Source organism: Peromyscus leucopus, chromosome 3, assembly GCF_004664715.2.
Source record: "Peromyscus leucopus breed LL Stock chromosome 3, UCI_PerLeu_2.1, whole genome shotgun sequence".
In the NCBI taxonomy this organism is placed as follows: domain Eukaryota; kingdom Metazoa; phylum Chordata; class Mammalia; order Rodentia; family Cricetidae; genus Peromyscus; species Peromyscus leucopus.
The window spans coordinates 37,436,110-37,457,546 of record NC_051065.1 but is presented as its reverse complement, the minus strand read 5'-3'; the positions used below and the strand labels follow the sequence as shown (position 1 = coordinate 37,457,546).

General features: G+C 40.5%; 1 protein-coding gene across 12 annotated transcripts in view; it reads right to left on the bottom strand.

Moving 5' to 3' along the window:
- The window catches only part of Magi2 (membrane associated guanylate kinase, WW and PDZ domain containing 2), a 1,425,274-nt gene that overhangs the window by 128,500 nt on the left and 1,275,337 nt on the right, over nucleotides 1-21,437 (bottom strand). For all 12 annotated transcript variants that reach the window (XM_037204343.1, XM_037204339.1, XM_037204334.1 and 9 more), the window contains 2 exons: nucleotides 18,612-18,804; nucleotides 10,756-11,004 (listed from right to left, as the gene is read on the bottom strand). In XM_037204343.1, the coding sequence (XP_037060238.1) occupies nucleotides 10,756-11,004; nucleotides 18,612-18,804 (442 nt within the window). The remainder of the gene's footprint in view (nucleotides 1-10,755; nucleotides 11,005-18,611; nucleotides 18,805-21,437) is intronic.

The following is a 21,437-nucleotide window of genomic DNA, read 5'->3' as shown; positions in this document are numbered from 1 at the left end:
GATTCTCTTGTATTTGCTATTAAAAAGAAATCTGGAAAATGGAAATGGTAATAGATCTAAGAGCTGTTAATAAGGTGATTCAGCCAATGGGCTCTCTACAGTCTGGAATTCCTTTGCCTTGTCTTTTATCTAAAAAATGACCTCTTATAGCTATCAATTTAAGAGACTGTTTCTTCACTATACCTTTACAAGAAAAAGACAGAGCCGGGCGTTGGTGGCGCACGCCTTTAATCCCAGCACTCGGGAGGCAGAGCCAGGCGGATCTCTGTGAGTTCGAGGCCAGCCTGGGCTACCAAGTGAGCTCCAGGAAAGGCGCAAAGCTACACAGAGAAACCCTGTCTCGAAAAACCAAAAAAAAAAAAAAAAAAAAAAAAAAAAAAAAAAAGAAAAAAAGAAAAAGACAGAAAAATTTGCTTTCACAGTGCCTACTTATAATAATTCTCACCTTAAGTAATATCAATGGAATTTTCTCCCACAGAGAATGTTAAATAGCCCCACCCTGTGCCAATATTTTGTATGACAGCAATTGGAAATGATACACAAGCAATTTCCCCAATCTATAGTTTATCATTACATGGATGACATCTTACTAGCTGATTCAAATGTAGATACTTTAGAAAGAACATTTGAAGAAGTAAAGAAAATCTTGCCTTGTTGGGGATTACAAATTTCTCCTGAAAAAATACAAAAAGGAGATTCTACTAATTATTTAGGATATAGCATAGGTCTACAGAAAAATTAGACCCCAAAAGGTGCAAATTAGGAGAGATTGATTGTGGACTTTCAATGACTTTCAAAGATTGCTAGGAGACATTTCCTATGTACGGCCCATTATTGGAGTAGAAAATCAAAAACTGATTAATTTGTTCAAAACCTTAGATGGTGACAAGGACTTAAATAGTCCAAGAGAATTATCAGCTGAAGTTTTGGTGGAAAAGAAATTACAGGATGCACATGTGGATCATCTGGATCCAGAGCTTGATTGCATTCTGCTTATTTTACCCTCTACACATTCTCCTACAGGGATTTTAATGCAGAGGGAAGATATTATCTTAGAATGGATCTTTTACCAAATAAACAGAGTAAAAAATTAAAAACTTATGTGGAAAAGGTCTCTGAGTTGATTCTAAAAGGAAAATTGAGACTTTGTCAATTAGCAGTAATAGACCCAGCAGAAATTGTAGTACCATTTACTAATGATTAAATTGACAAATTATGAGCAGAAAGTGAACCTTGGCAAAGAGTTTGCAGTAATTTTTTTGGAGAGGTTAATAACAAATATCCCTAAAGCAAGAAAATTCAGTTTATAAAGAGAACTAACTGGATCCTCCTCACACTGTACAGGGAACACCAATATCTGGAACCCCTACATTTTATTCTGATGCAAAAGGATGGATTATAGATCATGAAATTTAAGTAAAGTGGCTCAAAGCCCTTATGATTCTGTCCAAAAGTCAGAATTATATGGTATTCTGATGGTACTAATGGATTTTATAGAACTTCTAAACATAGTTACTGACTCTCAGAATGCAGAAAGAGTTGTTTTACACATTTAAACTGTTGAATTTATTCCTGATGAGTCAGAATTAACCTTTTTATTTATTCAGTTACAAGAAATAATCAGGAATAAGAATCATCCTTTATATATAACACACATCTGATCCCAGACGGGTCTGTTGGGCCCTTTAGCACAAGATAATGATGAAATTGATGAACTATTGATAGGAAATGTGCTGGAGGCCCCAGAATTTTATAAAAATACCATCTCAATAGCTAAGGTTTGAAAAAGTAATTTTCCATCACTTGGCAACAAGTCAAGGAAATTGTAAGGAAATGTCCTACTTGTTCTTTATAGAACCAAACTCTACTACTTGCAGGAAGTAACCCAAAGGGTACCCAAAGGGATAGATTCTGGCAGATGGGTGTGTTTCATTTTGTAGAATTTGGAAAATTAAAATATGTACACCTCACTATTGATACCTATTCAGGGTTTCAATGGGTGACTGCTTTGTGTTCTGAAAAGGTTGATTCTGTAATCACACATTTGCTAGAAGTTATGGCTATCATGGGTATACCTGTACAAATTAAGACTGACAAAGCTCCAGAATATGTCTCTAGTAAAAAGAAACAGTTTTTTGCTTATTACAATATAAAACATATTACAGGTGTACCACATAATCCTACAGGCCAAGCAGTCATAAAAAGATCAAACAGAATTCTAAAGGATATGCTAAATAAACAGAAAGCAGTGATAAATACTCCAAGAAATAGATTGCATAATGTTTTATTAAATTTGATTTTTTAGATGCTAATGAGAAAGGAATGACAGTTGTGGAGAGACATTGGACAGTAGAAAAAAACTACAGAGTTAAATCAGCCTGTATACTTTAAAGATGTGCTGACCTCAGAATGGAAACCAGGATATGTATTACACTAGGAAAGAGGTTTTGCTTTTGTTTCCTCAGTAGAAGAAAAGCTATGGATACCATCAAAATTGATAAAGGTTCAATTTGAACAAGAGAGACTTCTTTTTTTTTTTTTTTTTTTTTTTGGCTATTTGTCCCTGTGCTTTATCCAACCTTGGTTTCAACAATTCTCGCTCATATAAACCCTCCTCTTTCTTGCTAATTAGACTCCCAGTGCTCCACCCGGGCCTACCCATGGATGTCTGCATCCAGATTCCTCAGTACTTGGATGGGGTTTCTGGCACAACTATTAGGGTGTTTGGCCATCCCATCACCAGAGTAGGTCAGTCCCGGCTGTCAAGAGAGACTTCTTAATTAGAAGAGATGATAGTTCATCAAACTGCATGGCCATTCAATCGTCACTAACTGTAAGACTAACAAATGTTTTTAATTTAATCAGATAAAACTTGCCAAAAGGGAATCTCCCCAAAATTAGGGTTGGGACAGGGTTTTGTTTTTTTTCTTTTCAGGAGAATGAAGGCATCCAGATAAGGAATCTGAAGACCACTGGACAAATGAGACATGTGAGGGAAAAGGACAAATCATCCAGAAAAAAAATGACCCAAGAAAAAAGAGTAAATTGGCCTATTGGTATATCACATTTTCTTTTTTTTTTTCTTTTTTTGGTTTTTTGAGACAGGGTTATTCTGTGTAGCTTTGCGCCTTTCCTGGGACTCACTTGGTAGTCCAGGCTGGCCTCGAACTCACAGAGATCCGCCTGCCTCTGCCTCCCGAGTGCTGGGATTAAAGGCGTGCGCCACCACCGCCTGGCTGGTATATCACATTTTCAACAGGATAAAATTTCATAGATCTTCCTAAATGTTTGTTTCTGCTGTTCTCTACAGACACATAAAGCAAATGGTCTTTTTGTAGTCCCAGTCCAGTTAAAAATTAAAGCTGGTTTTGGAGTTAGGGTGTGGCTCTCTCCTTCTCTAAACCCAAGCATGCTTGTTAAAGCAAAATCCAAAATCTCTGTCTCATGTCGGAAGAGCCACCTGATATGGGACAGAGGAAAAACAAAGATTTAGGGACTATTCTATTGCTGCTAATCTCATAAATCCTTTGGTTTGATTTAAACTCTTTAGAACTTTTCTTAACATATAAATATTATCTCCAAACTTATATATAAAACTTCTTATCATGGTATTAATGGTCATATAGAGTACTAATTTTAGAAAAAACTTCATCTAGCTTCCTGTACATGATTTTGGGTTTGAGTCTCTATCAAATAATTAGGAACTAAGCTTTTGTATTCTGCATGTACATAACAAATATTGATCCTTTAACCTCTTTGGGATCTGCTGCATATGACATTTAAAATGTTTAAGTGTTCGGCAGTGAACCATCACCATACCTAACAGCAACCTTTGAAGTCTCCAAAAAGATGTCAGGGCTCCATGACAATGATTCCACCAGGACTATGATAACACCACTAAGCTGAAAAACAACACCTAAATATTGACTTTGTACTACAAACTGCTCAGGACAATCTTGAGGTGGCGAGCTGAGATGATCCAGCCTAACAGACTACTCTAGTTAGGACTTGAGACAAGCCCTGTACTTTCTCATTATGCAGAGACTGGACAACAAATGATACAGCTACCTCTCTCAAAATTTGACAATTAACCCAAATTTTTCTTTACAGGACCCTCTAAAGATGCTGTTGCCCCCAGACAGCAGGACGTAATTTTAAGAACATGATGGCCACATTCCCAAGAGGTGGAGTAGGTGGGTTTTGGTCATTCAATGGATTATGGTTATTTGTCATTGTTTAGGGTAGTTGGTTACAAGTTGCTATTGGTAATGGTCAGAAAAAAAGCTGAACAAAGAAGATTAGATTCAGAGTTCTTGTTTTGAAAAGAGAAAAGGGGGATATAGAAATGATAGGATAAATGGTAGATTATTGAATCTACTCTGAAAAGAAAAAGGGGGAATATAAATATGATAGTATAAAAGGGTAGATTATTAAATCTACTTTTAAAAAGGAACTACTTGTTTTAAATATTGTATATTGATATGGATCTTTATACATTGATACAAAGGTGAGATTATTTTTTAGAATATACTATACATATATTTCTAATCTTGTTCAAGGTATTGTACCTATACATTTCATTTAACAACATAATACAAATTGCTAGTCCTTGAAAGTTATTATTACAAACTATTTAGGATAGTAAGGAAATACAGTTTAACAATTAGTCACCTATTACAATCAAACTTGCAGTCATATTAGTTATGTTTTCAAAGTCAAACAGATATATTTTAGATAGATAAGTCATCTTCAAATACTTCAGAGATCTACACAATATGGCATTTAAGATGTTTTAATAACATAGGTATTTTTTTATGACAATGAGACATGTCTGCTCTTGGCAGCACCAATCTACTTCAGAGGAGATGATGGACACTGAAGAAACTCCTTATGGAGTTTACTTGCTTTGTGACAAAAGCTGGCCACTGGGTAAGAAAGTGCCCTTGCCCTGATTGCTGACAGTATCCTGCCGAAATGGACAGGCAGGACACAAAAGAAAGTGATGCAGAACTTGCCAAGACAAAGTAGGACAGCCCTTGAGAATATCCTGCTTCACAGAAAAGTCTTTCAGATATGGTAGACCTGTAGGTTGAAGATGGATGCCCCAATATTGCAGAGGAACCTTGGGTGACTGTCCAGGCAGCCAGCTGTTTCTGTCATTTCCCAATATTTTGGAAATCACTTGCTTGCACTTCCTGTTTAATTAGGTAATATTATTTTCTTCTTAGGTCTCTGAAGGAGTTGGAGACTAGATAGTTATGGTTTTCCTTGTTAACAAATTCAGATAAGAAATTTATTAAAGAGGTGTAAAGTGCATAAGGTTGAGAGACATTGAAAGGTAATTTTGATAATGCAAATTAGCATAGAAGGTGAATTAGGTACAATCCTTTGGACTCATCAAGATAGGATAGATAATGGAGTATTTTCTCTGAATTTGTCAAATATTAATGGACTGGACATTGTTAATGTAATTCTTGACTGTGTATATTTGTATATAGTTATTGTACTTATTGCATATAGTTTTTCTTATATTAGTTATATAATCTTTTATTTTAGACAAAATGGGGAAATGTGATTTCTTTTATATGTGCTAACAAATAAAGCTTACCTGAAGATCAGAGGGCAACGCCAGCCACTAGCTAGCCATAGAGACCAGGCAGTGGTGGCATACACCTTTAGTCCCAGCACTTGGGATCTCATGCCTTTGCTCCCAGTACTTGGGAGGCACACACACCTTTAATCCCAGCACTAAGGAGGTTGAGACATGAAGTGATAGGCTGGACAGAGAAAGAAATATAAAGTGGGAGGATACAGAAGCTCAGTCTTTTTTTGGCTGAGGAATTGGTGAGGTGAGAGGTGTCTGTGGCTTGTATCTTTGTCTCTCTGATCTTTTAGCATTTACCCCAATACATGGATCCAGGTTTTTATTAAGACCAATTCGGATTCATGCTACACTCAGGTTTGATTCCCAGCACCCATATGGGAGCTCACAATGACCTAGAACTCCAGGGAGTTATATAACACCTCTTCTGGCCTTTGTACACAGTGCACACAGCACACAGACATACACGCAAGGAAAACACCTACACACATAAAATAAAAATAAAGGTTAAAAGCAAAAAGAAAGAAGCTTTTAACCTTATTTTCATTTTCCCATGCTTATTAATAATATGACAAAGAACATCTTTGGTGTTTGGTTTTGATATTAAATGTCCCCTAAAGGCCCATATGCTAAAGGCCTGCATGGCAGCCTGCAGTACTATTGGGAGGTGCTTTACGGGTTGGGACCCAGGGGTTAGAGAGGTGGCTTAGTGGTTAAAAGTGCTGGCTGCTTTTCCAGAGTCTTCAGTTCAATTCCCAGCACCCACATGGTGGCTCACAACCATCTGCAACTGTAGCCCCATGGGATCTGATTCCCCCTCTGGTGTGCAGACCTGCATGCAGACAAAACAGCCATGTACATAAAATACAAAAAATAAATTAAAAAAAGAGTTTGGGTCAATTAGAAGGAAGGTAGGCCATTGGGGGTGTGCACTTGAAAGTATGTTTGGGGGGCCCTACCCCTTTTTAATTTTACTTCCCAACTGCCATGAGAACAACTTCTCTCATCACATGCTTCTGCCACAAATGTTCTGTCTCATCCCAGGCTCCAAAATAATGGAACCAATTGCCATGGGCTAAAACCTCTGAAACTGTGAACCGAACACATTTTCTAAACTTTTTTTTAAATTTTTTTATTTTCTAAAGATATTTTGTCATAGTAACAGGAAGCTAACACATTTGTATGTATATAGATCTTTAAAATTCTTCTTAACAATTTGAACTGTAATTGCCTGCTAGTTCATTCTGACCCAGAGTTCTGGTCAAAGACCCACACTGTTTTCTCTTGGGCCAGATTTTAAGGCCTGAAAAATTAATACTTTTGATAATGGCACACAGATGCTCAGGTAGCTATCTAATTTCACTTTAAATCAAGAAGGGGATGCCTGTACTACAGATGAAAAGCTTCTAATATCTGTCCAGTTCCAAACAATGGTTGGTCTCCTGGGGACCAATCTTGAAGGGAAGAAATGTGTCTCTGAATTCACTACTTCATACAAAGAACACATTCCTTTCTCATGCTTTGGGAACTAATATTTTAAAAAGAATATACAACGTTTCTGTATAGAGCACTACTAAATGTCAGGCAATCAGCAAGCCAGGAACCTCATATCACAATTTCCCAACTAGTTGAATATCTCATGTCCCTGGCAATGTTTTCTTGGCTGAAGAAGCTTTGGAGGGGGTTTCTCTGTCCCCAGGGAAGGGAAAATTACATTTGGCTTCTTCATCTCTCTTCTCTGCTGTGATGATATTTAGTGGTGACATAATGTTTACAGAGAGATTTTAGAAGGCATGGCTTGGAGTCTGAAGCTTGATATTTTCCATGGCTCTGTAGTTTACTGGCTGGTAAATTTTGGCAGAGGAACCTGGAATTCTCACCTAAAGGTCCTACAGATTCCATCAGTGGCACTGGTTAGGGCACCACAGCTTTTACTGCCCTACTGCAGATGCAGGCTGTAGGTGGCTGGGTGGCTGAAAGACTGTGTTGTTCTCAGATTGGCACATGGGAGAAATACGCTGACCCTCCAACATACTGCCCAGATTCAGCTGCCCTAGGAGAGTGGGTAACTCTAGTAATGGCTGCCTGGCAGCCAGTGTGAACTCTGTGTTGCTAAAGAAGAGTGAGCTGGTGCAGTAGAAAGGTATTCCTAGGAAGAACAGTGGTCCACACAGCAGCAACAACACATTCACTTTTCACTTGAAGCCAGTGCTGTAGGAGTTCCTGTGCTATCCATTGTAACCCATGACAAAGAGATGAAAGCAAGTGTTTCTTTATAATTAAGGAGACCGAAGCCATATGACGTCCTTAAGGTCACACGACTGGTTAATTACGGAGCCAGGTTTCTCATCAAATGGTATGGTTGCAGCCCCTCGCCACTGGCTTGCCTGTATGTAATGATCTGCCTATTAAATGCAAAGTGGTCCTTGTCTACCAATGAAAAGGCTTCAGTAGCCACAGGAAACAAACAACACAAAGAACTGTTAATGCTTTTTGAGCTGTGGTAAGACAGGAAAAGAAAATTATCACAAGCCCAGGAAATGGGGAAATGGCTGTGACCCCAAGGTATCTGATGGCATCAAAAAATCTCAGACCCTTTGATACACTGGCAATGGATATGATACAAAAAGCCCAAGGATGACTCTTTATCACTCACAAGGCACTTAGCATTTCTCTCTGAAGACAGGGATCAAAATTATTATAGAGGTTAAGTATAGAAGAGCATCGGCTCCAGGAACCTTTTAGGTGCATGCTGCAAATTACATACTATAACTGCAACATGCCATCAACGTAATGGCTGCCTTTGCCACAGAGCATGGAGCAATCTGTGTTTTGAAATCCTTAAATATCCTTAAATTGAAAAGAAAGAAATAGATGAAAGGAAACAACCAGGAAGCTTCATGTTCTAATAGACTCTATTTCTAAACTCAAGGGTGATGCAAAATCATACGGTTTGAAAGTGTTTAGAATTATTTTTTTTAGGTAGTCTCTAGTCAGAAAAACGCTCATATTAATTTTAAGCATCAGCACCTGTTGTTTTTCTAGACCTATTTATGCATGGACCTTATTTGCAGTAGAGAAAGCACATGCACACATTTCCTTACACATTTAGAAAGAAAGCTGCCACGTTTTAAATACAGTTGAGATCTAAAACGCATGCTTAACATTTTCACGATGGCAGTATACTTTTTATTTTTCTTCCAGTCCTCTAGGTATTCTGCCCCAATAAACAATCTGAATGACTTGAGATAGCTGCAAAAGCTCCCTGTGAATATTTCCCCAAGTGTAAGTTATTGGGAAGATGTTTATATAATTCATGAAAATCTTCAGTCTTGTGTCCTTTTAATCTTTGTGAATCCATCTTACTGACAGAATCCTGCTTTGAGTTTATGCTTAAAGATCGGATTTATTCCTTCAGCTTATCAGGAAGAAAAAGAGAAATGAAACTGTATTTTCAGACATATATAATTCGGCCTCTGCACATATTGGCTGAGGTTTAACACTTTTGTAGTTTTCTCTCTTGAATTTGTAAAGGCTCATGCTAAACAGGCAGCCCTACCTACCCACATGCTTCTGGTGGGCTGTTGATGACATTAACCCAACCATAGGAGTTCTTATTAATTCCTGATAATTTCGTTTTTCAGTATTGCTTGACATGCCTTTCTACCTCACATGAACTGGAAACCACAATTCATAAGAATTTTAGGAATACAGCATGGACAAACTATTATTATGTGAATACTTCTACATGCAGGTGAATTTACATCCATAGAATTTCAAGCCAAAGAACTTGACCATGAAAAATGATATGTTTTCTTGTCCTCACACCTGTCTTCTCTTTGGTGGTTGTGGGCTAAGCACTGGAGTACTGCTGCAGAGGGGTAGGGGACCAAAGAGACCATCCCCAATGACGGCGCTGAAGAGGAATGTGACCTCTGTCACCCATTGTATAGACTCACAGAACATTGATATTGTAGAATCCACTGAATTTAATCCATCTACTGTTCTCCTGCTTACAGCTGATGCCCTGGAGGACCCTAGAATATTTGTCCAGGGGTTGTTTTAAAAAAGCCTCCCATCTCTGTCTTATGTTTACAGTTTTGCTTTCTCCTCACCTCCACTTAATTTTATACAAGCATCTTTCAGAAGAAAGGCAGGCTATTGTTCAAGACCTTGTATTAGTGTCCATGAACTGAGAATGCAATATCACTATCTACCAGTGCATAGGAAGCCTGCACCTCCCGATTTCTGCTCACTTCCAAGTGACAACCATGCTATTCTCTCCGGGTTACTTTCGGTACAGTCACCCCAGGATTTCTTGAGCCTGAGCTCCTTCTCATCGGAAGCCTTCTGTCTGAAAATTTCCCCCAGGTCCTTTATACTCCTGGCTTATCCCAGGGAGCAGCTCTCAGAAGAGGCAGTCCCTCACCTGCCCTGGCTTATCCCAGGGAGCAAGCCTCCCCTCACAACCATACTACCACACATCACTCGTTTTTATTTTATTTTACTTACAAATAAACTAACAGCTTTTGCAGCTCTGAATGTTGCTGTAGTCTTGCACTCTTCTTGAACCTAAGGTGAGTGACATTAACCTAATCGGTGTTAAGGGTTGCTGTGGGATGGTCTGTATGTCAAATTACTCTGATTGGTCAATAAATAAAACACTGATTGGCCAGTGGCTAGGCAGGAAGTACAGGCGGGACTAACAGAGGAGAAAAAAAAGAACAGCAAGGCGGAAGAAGTCACTGCCAGCCGCCGCCATAACAAGCAGCATGTGAAGATGCCGGTAAGCCACGAGCCATGTGGCAAGGTACAGATTTATGGAAATGGATTAATTTAAGCTATACGAACAGTTAGCAAGAAGCCTGCCACGTCCATACAGTTTGTAAGCAATATAAGTCTCTGTGTTTACTTGGTTGGGTCTGAGCGGCTGTGGGACTGGCAGGTGACAAAGATTTGTACTGACTGTGGGCAAGGCAGGAAAACTCTAGCTACAAAGGGTGGTTTATGTTTCTTTGTGCTCATAGCCTGGGGCATCTAGGCCACGTAGTATATCCATAGCCTTTCTCTGATCTCTTCTTCTGTTATTACTATCATTAGAACAAACAACTATAAGACCCCTTTATCTGAACATAGACAAGCCAGTCACTTACTTATGGTGGCTCCAGACTCAGGCCTGTTGAGGGAGCTGATGATGACGAAGCCGAACCCTTCATTCTCTTTGCGGTGAATGACCACATCACTGGTCTGCAGGCTGTGTGAGGCAAAGCCTTCAGGCGGAGAGGCATTGCTACTGGGGGCAGCGTGGTTGCTGTTGGCGTAGGTTGCGTAGTCACTGCGGGGAGAGCTGTGGTGGGTTGACACAGATCCTGGACTCCTCCCATCCTCTGGGCATGGCTCCCCTGAAATACAGATCATGGCATACAGGAACTCGGTGATTTAGGAAAGGCCTTACTGAATTCCTCAGAAGGAGCAGGCATGAAGAGTGACTGGTTGATCTTCCCTATAGATATGCAGAGTATTTGAAGGGCTACAGATCTCTAGTCCACCAGGGCTTCACCCATTGTTAGCTTTTTCCAGAGCATGGTGAGCCCCACCATTAACCTCTTCCCACCCCATGAATCCTGCCCACCCCATCAACCTCCCCCCATCGGCCTTCCTCCAACCTTTCACCTCTCCATCAGCCTCCTCTGGGGTTGGCACTCACTTTTTTCCCCTCTTGTTATGACTGCAAGTCCTAGAGACAATGACAGCTTTTATATATTAGCCTCTTGGTTGCATAGTAACCGACTAAAGATGATAGGAAAACAAGTGGACAGAGTCCTAAATCATCATGGGCATATGACTCACTGAGAGAATTTATAAAAGGGCTGGGGAGATGGCTAAGTGGGTGAGATATTTGCTGTGCAATCATGAGGATCTGAGTTGAACCTCCAGAACCTGTATAAAGGCAGACACTAGAGCATGTTTGTGGGGTCAGTGCTCCTATGAAGCAACAGGGAACAGAAGCTCTCTGGCCAGCTGGAGCAGACAACAGCAAGCAACAAAGAGACCCTGCCTCAAACAATGTGGAAGGCAAGGACAAGCCTGAGCCTGTCCTCTTCGCCCTACAAGTGTGTGCCAAGCACTCCTGCATCACACCCAGATATTTGCGTACTTTCACATACAGACACACAGGTTAAAAAGAACAAACAGAAAAGTACCCATCTTCAGGACCCACTCATGAAGTGTCTGTTTATTTTCCCCACAGTAGGCCTGGGGAAGATGAGGCGTAGGAGTCGGGATCACATTTCACGATCTTTGGAAAAGGCTGCTGTACCTGCAAGTGGGGCCAGCAACTTGACATGGTTGCAAAAAGGGGGCCGACATATGTTTTTGTTTTAAAGAGCCACAGTTCAGCCAGGCAGTGGTGGTGCATATCTTTAATCCCTGCACTTGGGAGGCAGAGACAGGTTGATCTCTATGAGTTTGAGGCCAGCCTGGTTTACAGAGCGAGTTCCAGGACAGCCAGGGCTACACAGAGAAACCCTGTCTTGAAAAATAAATTAATAGCCAGAATTCTATCTTCTGGTAGTTTGCTAGCCTAGAAGTGTTAAGTCACACCATATAGGTGGGAAATAGACCTCTTTTTTTTTTTTTTTTTTTTTAACGAAAGTGGCCTGCTTATTATTTTATGTATCAGCTATCGGCTGTATCTCAATAAGGTAGTTTAAAAGAATAAGCAAACCAATCGATATTTTCATTGAAAATTAGTTTGTACTCTCTGGATCAAATCCAATATCAGGTTGGCAAACTGTGAATGTTGAATCTCAACAGAGTGTTTGAAGTCTTTTTCATATGAATACCATATTACAAAATATACTTTGTTATTAATTAGATAAACCTAACTAATGCTTCCAAAATGAAGCAAGCATAATTATGTGGCAATATGATAGGAAATTTGGAGCTAAGAGATGCTAGTTTATGGTTTTAATTACTAGTTTATGTGTGGGGGTGTTTTACCTGCATGTATGTATGTGCATTGTGTATATGCTCAGTGTCCATGCAGGTCAGAAGAGGGTATTGGACTCCTGGAACTGGAGTAGCATATGGTTGTAAGCTGCCATGTGGGTGCTGGGAATTGAACCCAGGTCCTCTGTAAGAGCAACTAGTGCTCTTAGTGACTGAGCCATCTCCCTCTAGTGCCAAGAAGCTTGTTTTGGAAATGAAAGTTGGTCTGCCATCCAGGAAGGGTTTGTCATTTTAACTTCATATCTAGGTACTGGCAATGAGTGGGATAATAGGGGCTGATTTGGTTCTTAGAGTACTGTAGTGAAAAACAGGACTGTTCCATTTCCTTCCTAACATTCATCACAGAATCAAAAAATGCTGTACAATGGAATAATAAAAGAGAATGACCACAGTTCCTGATTTCTTGTGGGGCCTGTAGATACTGACTCTTATTTAGAATACTGGTTAAAAATGATCTGCAAAAAGCCTGTTACCCGTGAAGCCTGTTAAGGTCACAAGCTGCAGTTCCAGCACTGACAGTGTAGCATGCCTGGGAGGGAGTGAAACCTTGAGAGGTGGGGCCTAGATGGATCCTTTGGTTCATTGGGGTGCACTCTGGAAGGGGATTGTGGGACACCAGTCCCCCTCCATCCTTGTCTTTGTTCTCTAACTGTGATGTACATGGGATTATTTTATGTGCTTCTATCACTGTGTGTTGGCACTGTCCCAAAGCAAATGGGTCATGTCTGAAACTGTGACACCAAGGCAACCTTTCCTCATTCTAAACTAATTCATCTCAGGTATTGGTTATATTAACAGAGAGCTGATGAATAATCCTGAAATAAGGACATCAAGGGGGAAAGAGATTTCCAGGAGATGTTCTCTTATACTGATATCCAGAGAAAGAACTGCATTTATTCATATTTCAAGACATTAGAAGTAGCATTAAATTGCTGGGTGCTGGTGATGTACAACTTTAATCCCAGTACATGGGAGGAAGAGGCAGGAGGATCTCTGTGAGTTCTAGGCTAGCCTGGTCTACACAGAGAAATCCTGTCTCAAAACTGCCACCACCACCCCCCCCCCAAAAAAAGGGAAGCATTGTTAAATCAACTAAAATTTTTGAGAGAATAATTGCAAATTAAGTCACTCAGTAATACAAAGGCTTTATAAAATTAATTAATACTTTGAAGGTAGTTTATTAAGGACACTAAAGGGAGAAGAGGGCTGTAGAAGAGGTACATACTTCCTTCTTCATTTCTTTTAATTACAGAAGAACTGAGATCCAAGCTAGTACTATTATGATTTGATATATCTGAGCTTTTTCTTTAAGATATAGTTAATTACTATTTAATATAAAAAGATAATTTTCATTTGTGAGAAATGTTCTGAGGTCATAAAAGAACAAAATGTCAATGTCAAAGCCTTTCCCTGCTTTGAACTAGAATTGGGTGTTTCTGTCTGTAAAATGTACCCTCCTTGCTGAAAAGCATCCTTCAAAGACAGGCTGTTATTGTCTTCGTGAAGCACATGTCCTTTATCAGTCCTTGTGAAAGTTGGAAATAAAGTGATTAGAGATAGTCTTGGAGAAGAAAAACAAACAATTATTATGCTGCTACATTAAATTGAAAATCTCCAGAGTTATTGGACCAAATCAGTAACTAAATGTCATAGACAATGACAAGAGAGATCTCATTTTCTGGCTGTCATATTTTAGGGGAGTTGAGAGCTGTGGTTGTCAGTAAATTGGCAACAAAGAAAAATTATGTGTCTGTGGAGTAAGTGGCTGGGAGTGGCTAGATTGTGGGTTCTCGAGAGTGAAAGAATCACTGACTAAATCAATGTGAGTGATCCTTGGGTAACAGGAAGAGTCAAATTCACCATCAGGGCACTTTCCTATTGCATTTGGATCCTTTTCCAACCTCCTGAGAAAAATCCCTTTATCATCAGCAAAATGAGCGTGTTTTAAGTCAGGCAGTTAACTGGGAGGACTTCCAAGCCTTCCCAGGGTTGCTCTGGTCTCTGACACTTGGTATTTGTAGCACTGCTGTCTTTGAGAAGTTGATGTCAAATGCTTCCTATTCAGCTGGTTTTTCATTTGAGCAGGACTGCTGTCTTTCCAAACCTCTCTGTGGTGTAGCCATCAACAGGGTTAGAATAATACAGCAAAAGGCCAGGCAATTCAACACCATGTACATTAAAGAATTATCAACTTCTCAGGGTACCTGGTGCCTTTTGGTTCATTCACACATGGTCACTCAAAATCCAGTCACTTAGCGTTCCCTCAAGTCAAGACTTAAGTTTTAGGTTAGGTTTTGTTCTGACCCCACTGGTGACACTAGAAATCATTGTGACACTTTACTGGAAGAGACTCTTCCTTTGGGAGAGTGGGGATGGCTGATGGTGCCTGCAGGTGAGAAGCCTTGGATCAAGCATTTACTATTGGTGGGACTTGCTTCCCATTGTCACATTGTTGGTCTAAACTTCCTATGCTAATTGTTAAAACTGATTGTCAATGTTTATATGTAGGGAGAGTTGATAGGATTATGGATTTGTAATTTCTCTTGACTTTTTGGAGCTGGATCATGGCCCATTGTTGTCTGAATCACCATGTTCCTGACGATATTCCAATGCCTCTTGTAAATACCAAACTTCTTCATGTGCTCTCTAGGTGAGAAATCCAAAAGTCCAACAGGACTTTTGCAATCAGAGCTTTCATTTCCTTTCTAGATGCTCATTCTAGTTATCAGGACTTGAGGATTCTGTGAATCCGATGGACTGTGCCTGCCTCCAGACTGTGATGGGGATATCTTGCCTTGAAGCAGAGCTAGGGCCAGGGGGCATGCATATGAATTGAGTGTGATACCTGGGTTGGGTACCCATATGTGTAGACACCCTCCTGGGGAGGGCAGCCCTGGGTGTGGCCTGCCTGTGTTGTATAGGCAGAGCAGGTTTATACTTTTCAAGGCAGACAGCTCACAAGGGAAAAGGAAATTCACTTAGAATGGCAAAGGGTAGACCAAGACCAAGGGCTGTGCCACCAACTTGTTTCCCAATGCTCCCAGTGAGCTCCCATTCCTTAACACTGGGCCAAGAATTCTACTCTCCTTGGATACTCGAGAAAGAGGTTGATAGCATGGAGACTGACTGTAACATGTTTTGATTAAGCCATAAAACTTTTTTTCATATTCATTCTCCATTCACAAGTTAGGGAATTCCTTAGGGATGTCTTACTCTCAGACAAACAGTGTGCATCCAAAACAATGTGCCATTAGGTTGAATATCTCAAAGCTGAGCTATCAAATACATAAATATTTATACTTTCAGCATAGTAATTAAAGTCACTCTCTTAATATCCTTGGGGGAAAAAACAACCAAATGCTGGAGCTGGTGGTATGGATAAGACAGCTCTCAAAACCCGTTCCATGTGCAAGATTTGTGCTTGTGGTTCCCCTGGAAAAGACCCTGGAGGGTTACTCCATTGCTTGTTCTTTAACTCAGCAATTTCTTACTTTTGATGATTTAGCCTATAGCTGAAAATTTTTGCCTTTCTACTTTTAGAGTGCACATGTTTCTTAGAATTGAGTATTTGGAGCAGGCTTTCGTGCCATTTTACCTTTTGCCCAATGTTATCAACCTGTCTGTATGCTATGGTGCATGTGTTCTTTTTCTGATACATCAGTTTGGAAACCAGGACCTGCCTTCCATAGGAAGCAGTATATCTGAGCGAGCCAAGGCCAGGGTAAGATGGAGGGGTGTAATCTCTATGGCTGCGCCATCCCCCAGCTCCCCAAGCTCCAAACAGTGCTGCTGTGAGATAATGCACCAACAATTTCTCTTCCTGTGTCTTTGTTTCTCTAAGCTGATTGTTCACTTCCGTTAGCTCTGGACCATCCTATCAGGCTTGCCCCTCCCACTGCCTTGCTTAGCAGAGCAGAATAACAGCAGGATAACTTTAAAAGACATTCCCCTTGTCACATCTATCTGGAATTGTCCTTTATCACTTTGAAGAAATGGCAGCTATGAGGAAGTTTGTTTTCTTATGCCTCGTAGATTTCTTTTACCCTGATTTTAGGTGTTTATTTTACCTCTAAAGCATCCTGTCTTGAATTTAGTTATTTTCAGTACTGGTGGTGCTTTCAAGGAGTCTGGGCTGAATGAACGTGGAATCTCTCATAGTGCGAGTAATCTGGAGTGGAACATTATCAAGAATTAAATGCACTCAGAAGCCAGGCAGAAAGAAGCTGGTAAGAACTGCAGCAAAGATTGCTTTACAGAAGTCACATGACCTACAAATGGCAGGAGTACCTTTTTGCAATATTTGGCCTATACTCCAACAACTTGGGTTGATTAGAACAAAATTTAATTTGCAATAATCAGCTGGTGGCAAGGAAAGCATGAAATTATGTTGGTATCCTGGATTTGTACTTTGTAGTGTATTTCTTCATAAATCAGTTATCTTTTTAATTTATCTTCAGGTTACAGTACATATAGCACAGCAAACTTTTTTTGTTAAAAATCCTTCTGTAGGGAAGAGAAGCAATTAGATGTTAACCAAGCAAGCACTGTCTCCCTCCTGGCCACTCGCTCAAGGAGAAGGCATAATTCAAGGTGTTTTATTTCTTTGGGTCAAGTGGTATGCCACGGATTTTGGAAGACAGATGGCACCTTGTAGCAAAACCCCCATCCAGTGCAAGATCTATAGTGGTCTCTGCTGGTGAAGTCTGATGATTTGTCTGATTTGCTGTTTGAAATGACTGCCCTTGCTCAAAGGCTAGTTTCTACGGGACTCAAAAAGAAAACGATATTTAGTCAAAGCAATAAATCTTATGCTTTCTATTCACCCACAGCCTGTGATTAGCAGGTGGCCTTTTAAAAAATCCCAATGTTATATGTGAACACATATGGAAGAACTAGGGAGTGACATTCATCAATGATCTGTCTTTGGTTTGTCTCTGGGAGTGGGCAGAGTGTCTTAAGATGGAATGTGGAGCTGATAATGGCATAAAAATGAGGACTGGCACCAGAGATGAGCCCACCTTGACATTGTCACTAACTGACTGTGACTATTAGGCAGTCTATTATTCCTTGGGTCTCAGTTTCCTTATCTGTAATGCAAAGGGCTCATGTGACTAAGCTCACTCCTAATTTTAGAATTGAGTCTGTAGGGGTGAGTTCAGGTGGCTGAGGAGATAGGCCAGTGGGCTTGTGGGACAGAGAGTGAGGAGGGCAGAGCTGGAGTTGCTGCTTCTGTGATTGACAAGACAAAGCATGGTCAGGTCTTAGGAAAAAGATCTGTGATGCCACACCACTCAGTGTGAGGTTATAAACCCAGTGTGGTGATGGCAATAGACATACCCCCTGGAAAAGAACGATCCGCGGGGCTTCATAGTGAAGGGAAGCCAGTGAGAGAACAGTATGAGTGTATGGGCTGACTTTGAAATGTATGTCTTTGGTGGATTCTTTTTGAAGCCAAGAAAATAGCTGTAAAGGGAATAATTACTTCTAATTTATCTGTTTCATAAGCTTAGAGCTATATGAATTATGTTTTCTCAGTGTGAGAGCTGTAGTTCCCCATATAGGGTGGTAGGCGTATTGTTACCTTTTATCAGGCGCTACAATGAAAGCTAATTTTCCATCCTGGTTTCCTTATTACAGTATAAAAATGCTGTAGTTTTTTTGTTTGTAAACACAATGAGAAACATTTTCAAAAGGCATATTTTCCATTATTATAATGTTTTCCTCATAACAAGCATGGACCAAAGAGCACAGAGCAGACACATCTTGAATCAGCCCCAGGCTTTCCTAGGAAATTTTAATGACTGCATTTAAAATCCAAAGGCTGGATTAGTGGGGTAGAAAAGCTCCATTTTGGAAAATAGTTACTTGTAGAACATCTAGCTTGTTTCGTCCCCCACATAACACAGAAACCAATTTTAAGTTTGCTTCTAGTTCCTCATTATCTCCCCGGAGCGTCGCACTGCCTCATGCCCAACCCTTGCTGCCCCTCAGTGCGTACCTCCACATAGCACCTTTCTTCTCACAGTGAGGTTCACCTGCCCATTGCGGGCTGCATGGTGCATAAGGTCGATGACGTAGCGGTGGGTCTTGCCAGCCACCGGGATCCCATCCACATAGACAAGCTCATCTCCTGGGTGTAGACGGCCGTCTCTGTCGGCGGAGCCCATGGCAATGACGGCTCCAATCAAAATCTAGAAACAAAGAGAGAGCATTCACATACGTGTACAGGGGCATGCTAGAAACAAAGAGAGAGCATTCACATACGTGTACAGGGGCATGCGCTTGAAGAGTGGATGCTGAGAGGTGAGGCGGATGCCCTTTCGGGTACTGTTTCCCATTGTCTACTGCTCACAGAAAAGCAAGTGCCTTGGACTTACTGTTGGTTTCCATAAAGTGTCCCACAGGGGACACTTGCTGACTGCCTCATAATTGTCAGCCTGAAGGGGGATTATAACTCAAAACACACTGATGCTAGCTGGCTACCACACACGACCTCTGCACTGAAATACTGTGGAGACCGAGTCACACCAGTTCTTGACTGTCTAGGCTTGAATATGGCTTCTTACGCTTTGCAAGCCTCACCTCCTTCTTTTACAAAATGGGTGTCAACAGGGCCAGTTCATAGGATTGCTGGCAGGGGCCACTGAGAAATTTAACTTCTGCACGACATCGTGTGTGCGCAAATGTCAGGGAAACCGCTGTGGGCCACCATGAAACTCTGACAGAGGTTCAGTTCCCCCCTTGCTTGTTTACTTTGAGACATTGGAGGGGTAAAGCAAAAGAAAACAAAACAATATTGTTTTCTGGCTAGTTGACGTACTCAAATACTCTCAGCTGAACCTTCTCCAAATTCCTGTCTCATTCACTGAGGGTTTCTTTAGAACACTGTCTTCCTCTGCACAAATAAGAACATTCCCAGCTCCACGTCCGCTCAAATGCTTCTATGGTAGATACAGCACCACTGTGCCAGGAAGGGAGAAGGTGTGCATTCTGGAACTCAAAGCATTATTATAATACCCAAAACTAGGACCATGATGAAAAGCAGTACATATGACTTCCAAGAATCCAGCGGGATCTCTTGATTTAGTGACTATAAGCAAGACCTTTTTATTTTTTATTTATTTTTATTTTTATTTTTTTGCTTCCTCAGAGGAAAGAAATGGTGCTTAGTATTTTAGTTTTGCTGTTTAACCTACAAAAAAATTCTCCAAGTTGTGCACAACAGGTCTCTTTTTCTTTCGTTTGCCAGTACCTGAGCTGTATGGCTCCTGAAGGCAGTGGTTTCATCAGCCTGACAATATTACAGAGGCCTCACTCCAGGTTTTAAATTCTGATAAAGTGATCTTTTGCTCCAAAATTGATTTCTTTCAGGCATAATAATTTCTTTCAAGTTTCAGATCTGTAGAAGCCAGCTAACTTGTAGAACAGCCCCAACCTGACCTGCATGTCTTCAGGCTTGGTACCCAGAATGGGTGTTCTTGAACTTAGTCCTATTTCTCATGTCTGTCAACATGGCAACTGGATCTGAATGTACTGATCTCTTAGGTACAGGCAACATCACAGCTCGAAGGATTTCATATCCTTACACGCTGCTTAGAGAAATGACCATTTCCTACAGTATTGCCGCAGTCTACTCTTCCTGGAGGAGTGGGGTGAGAAATAGCTTTGCTTCCACGATGAACTGCTTCCACTGCCCCAAGGAGCCACTCACTTCTGCACCTCCTGTTTTTTTTTCCTTGAACCTGTTGTACCTACTTGCCATAGTATAGAAGTTGGGTATACTTCTGACAATCTATTTCCCATTATTGTCATGCCAACCTGAATGTTTGAGTTTTTTTTCTAAAGATATTCCAGTCTGCTCTTCAAAAGGCTCAGCCCACTATGGAGTGCTTCAAAGGTTTTCTGAGTGCTTTGTGCAAAAGCCAGTTAAAATAAGTGTTTGTTTCTCCACTGCTCTATGAAAGCTGCATTTAGTAGGATTTGCCCAAAGAAAATGCTTCAACCTTTAATTTCCTGTATAAGGAAGCAGGAAAGTTTATAACTAGTTATAAAGAAAACAGTTTATGAACTATTTGGCTAGCTAATTACCAACTCAAAGGCAAAATTCTGCATCTAACCTATGAAACTTTACCACTGGGAGAGCCTACAGTTACAACAGGGCCTTATACAAACCTCGGAAAGATAAGTCGCACATTGGAAAATTCCTGATACTCTCTTGTTGTGGGGTAAACACAAGGATGTACACATACTATTGATGCTACATTCTCTGTTGCTAGTTTGATGTCACTCGTTAAAGGAAAATCCCTGTAAAACATTGCTTTCTTGTCATATTGCTGTGATAACAGTAATTCATTTCAACGAATATTCACTGAGAAGTGCGGGGTGATGCTATAGAATGTCAGGAATCCACAGTGCAAATAATAATAATCCTCAACTTATGGAGCCACCATTACTGGGGTGCAAAAAAATGTAAAAAATATGCAACCTAAATAGTATGTTAGAAGATATGTACAATGGAAAAAACAGAAGGCGTGTGTGGGTATCACCTGTGTGGCCAAGGCAATTAGGGTTAGAGTGGGCATCATTGAAAAGTTAACACTTTGAAGTGTCAAATGACAATGAAGTGTACTGAACACATTTTCCCTCACTTTTGTTAATTCTTTGAGAATTTCATACCATGTATTTTGATGGTGTTCATTCTTCCCCTAAAGCCCTTCCCAGACCACCCTCTGTTCCCTCCCTACCAACCTTTCTGTTCCTTTTTTCTTTCTAAACTCATCAAGAACAGTTGATGCTGCCCATTGTACTCTTGGATGTGGACCCT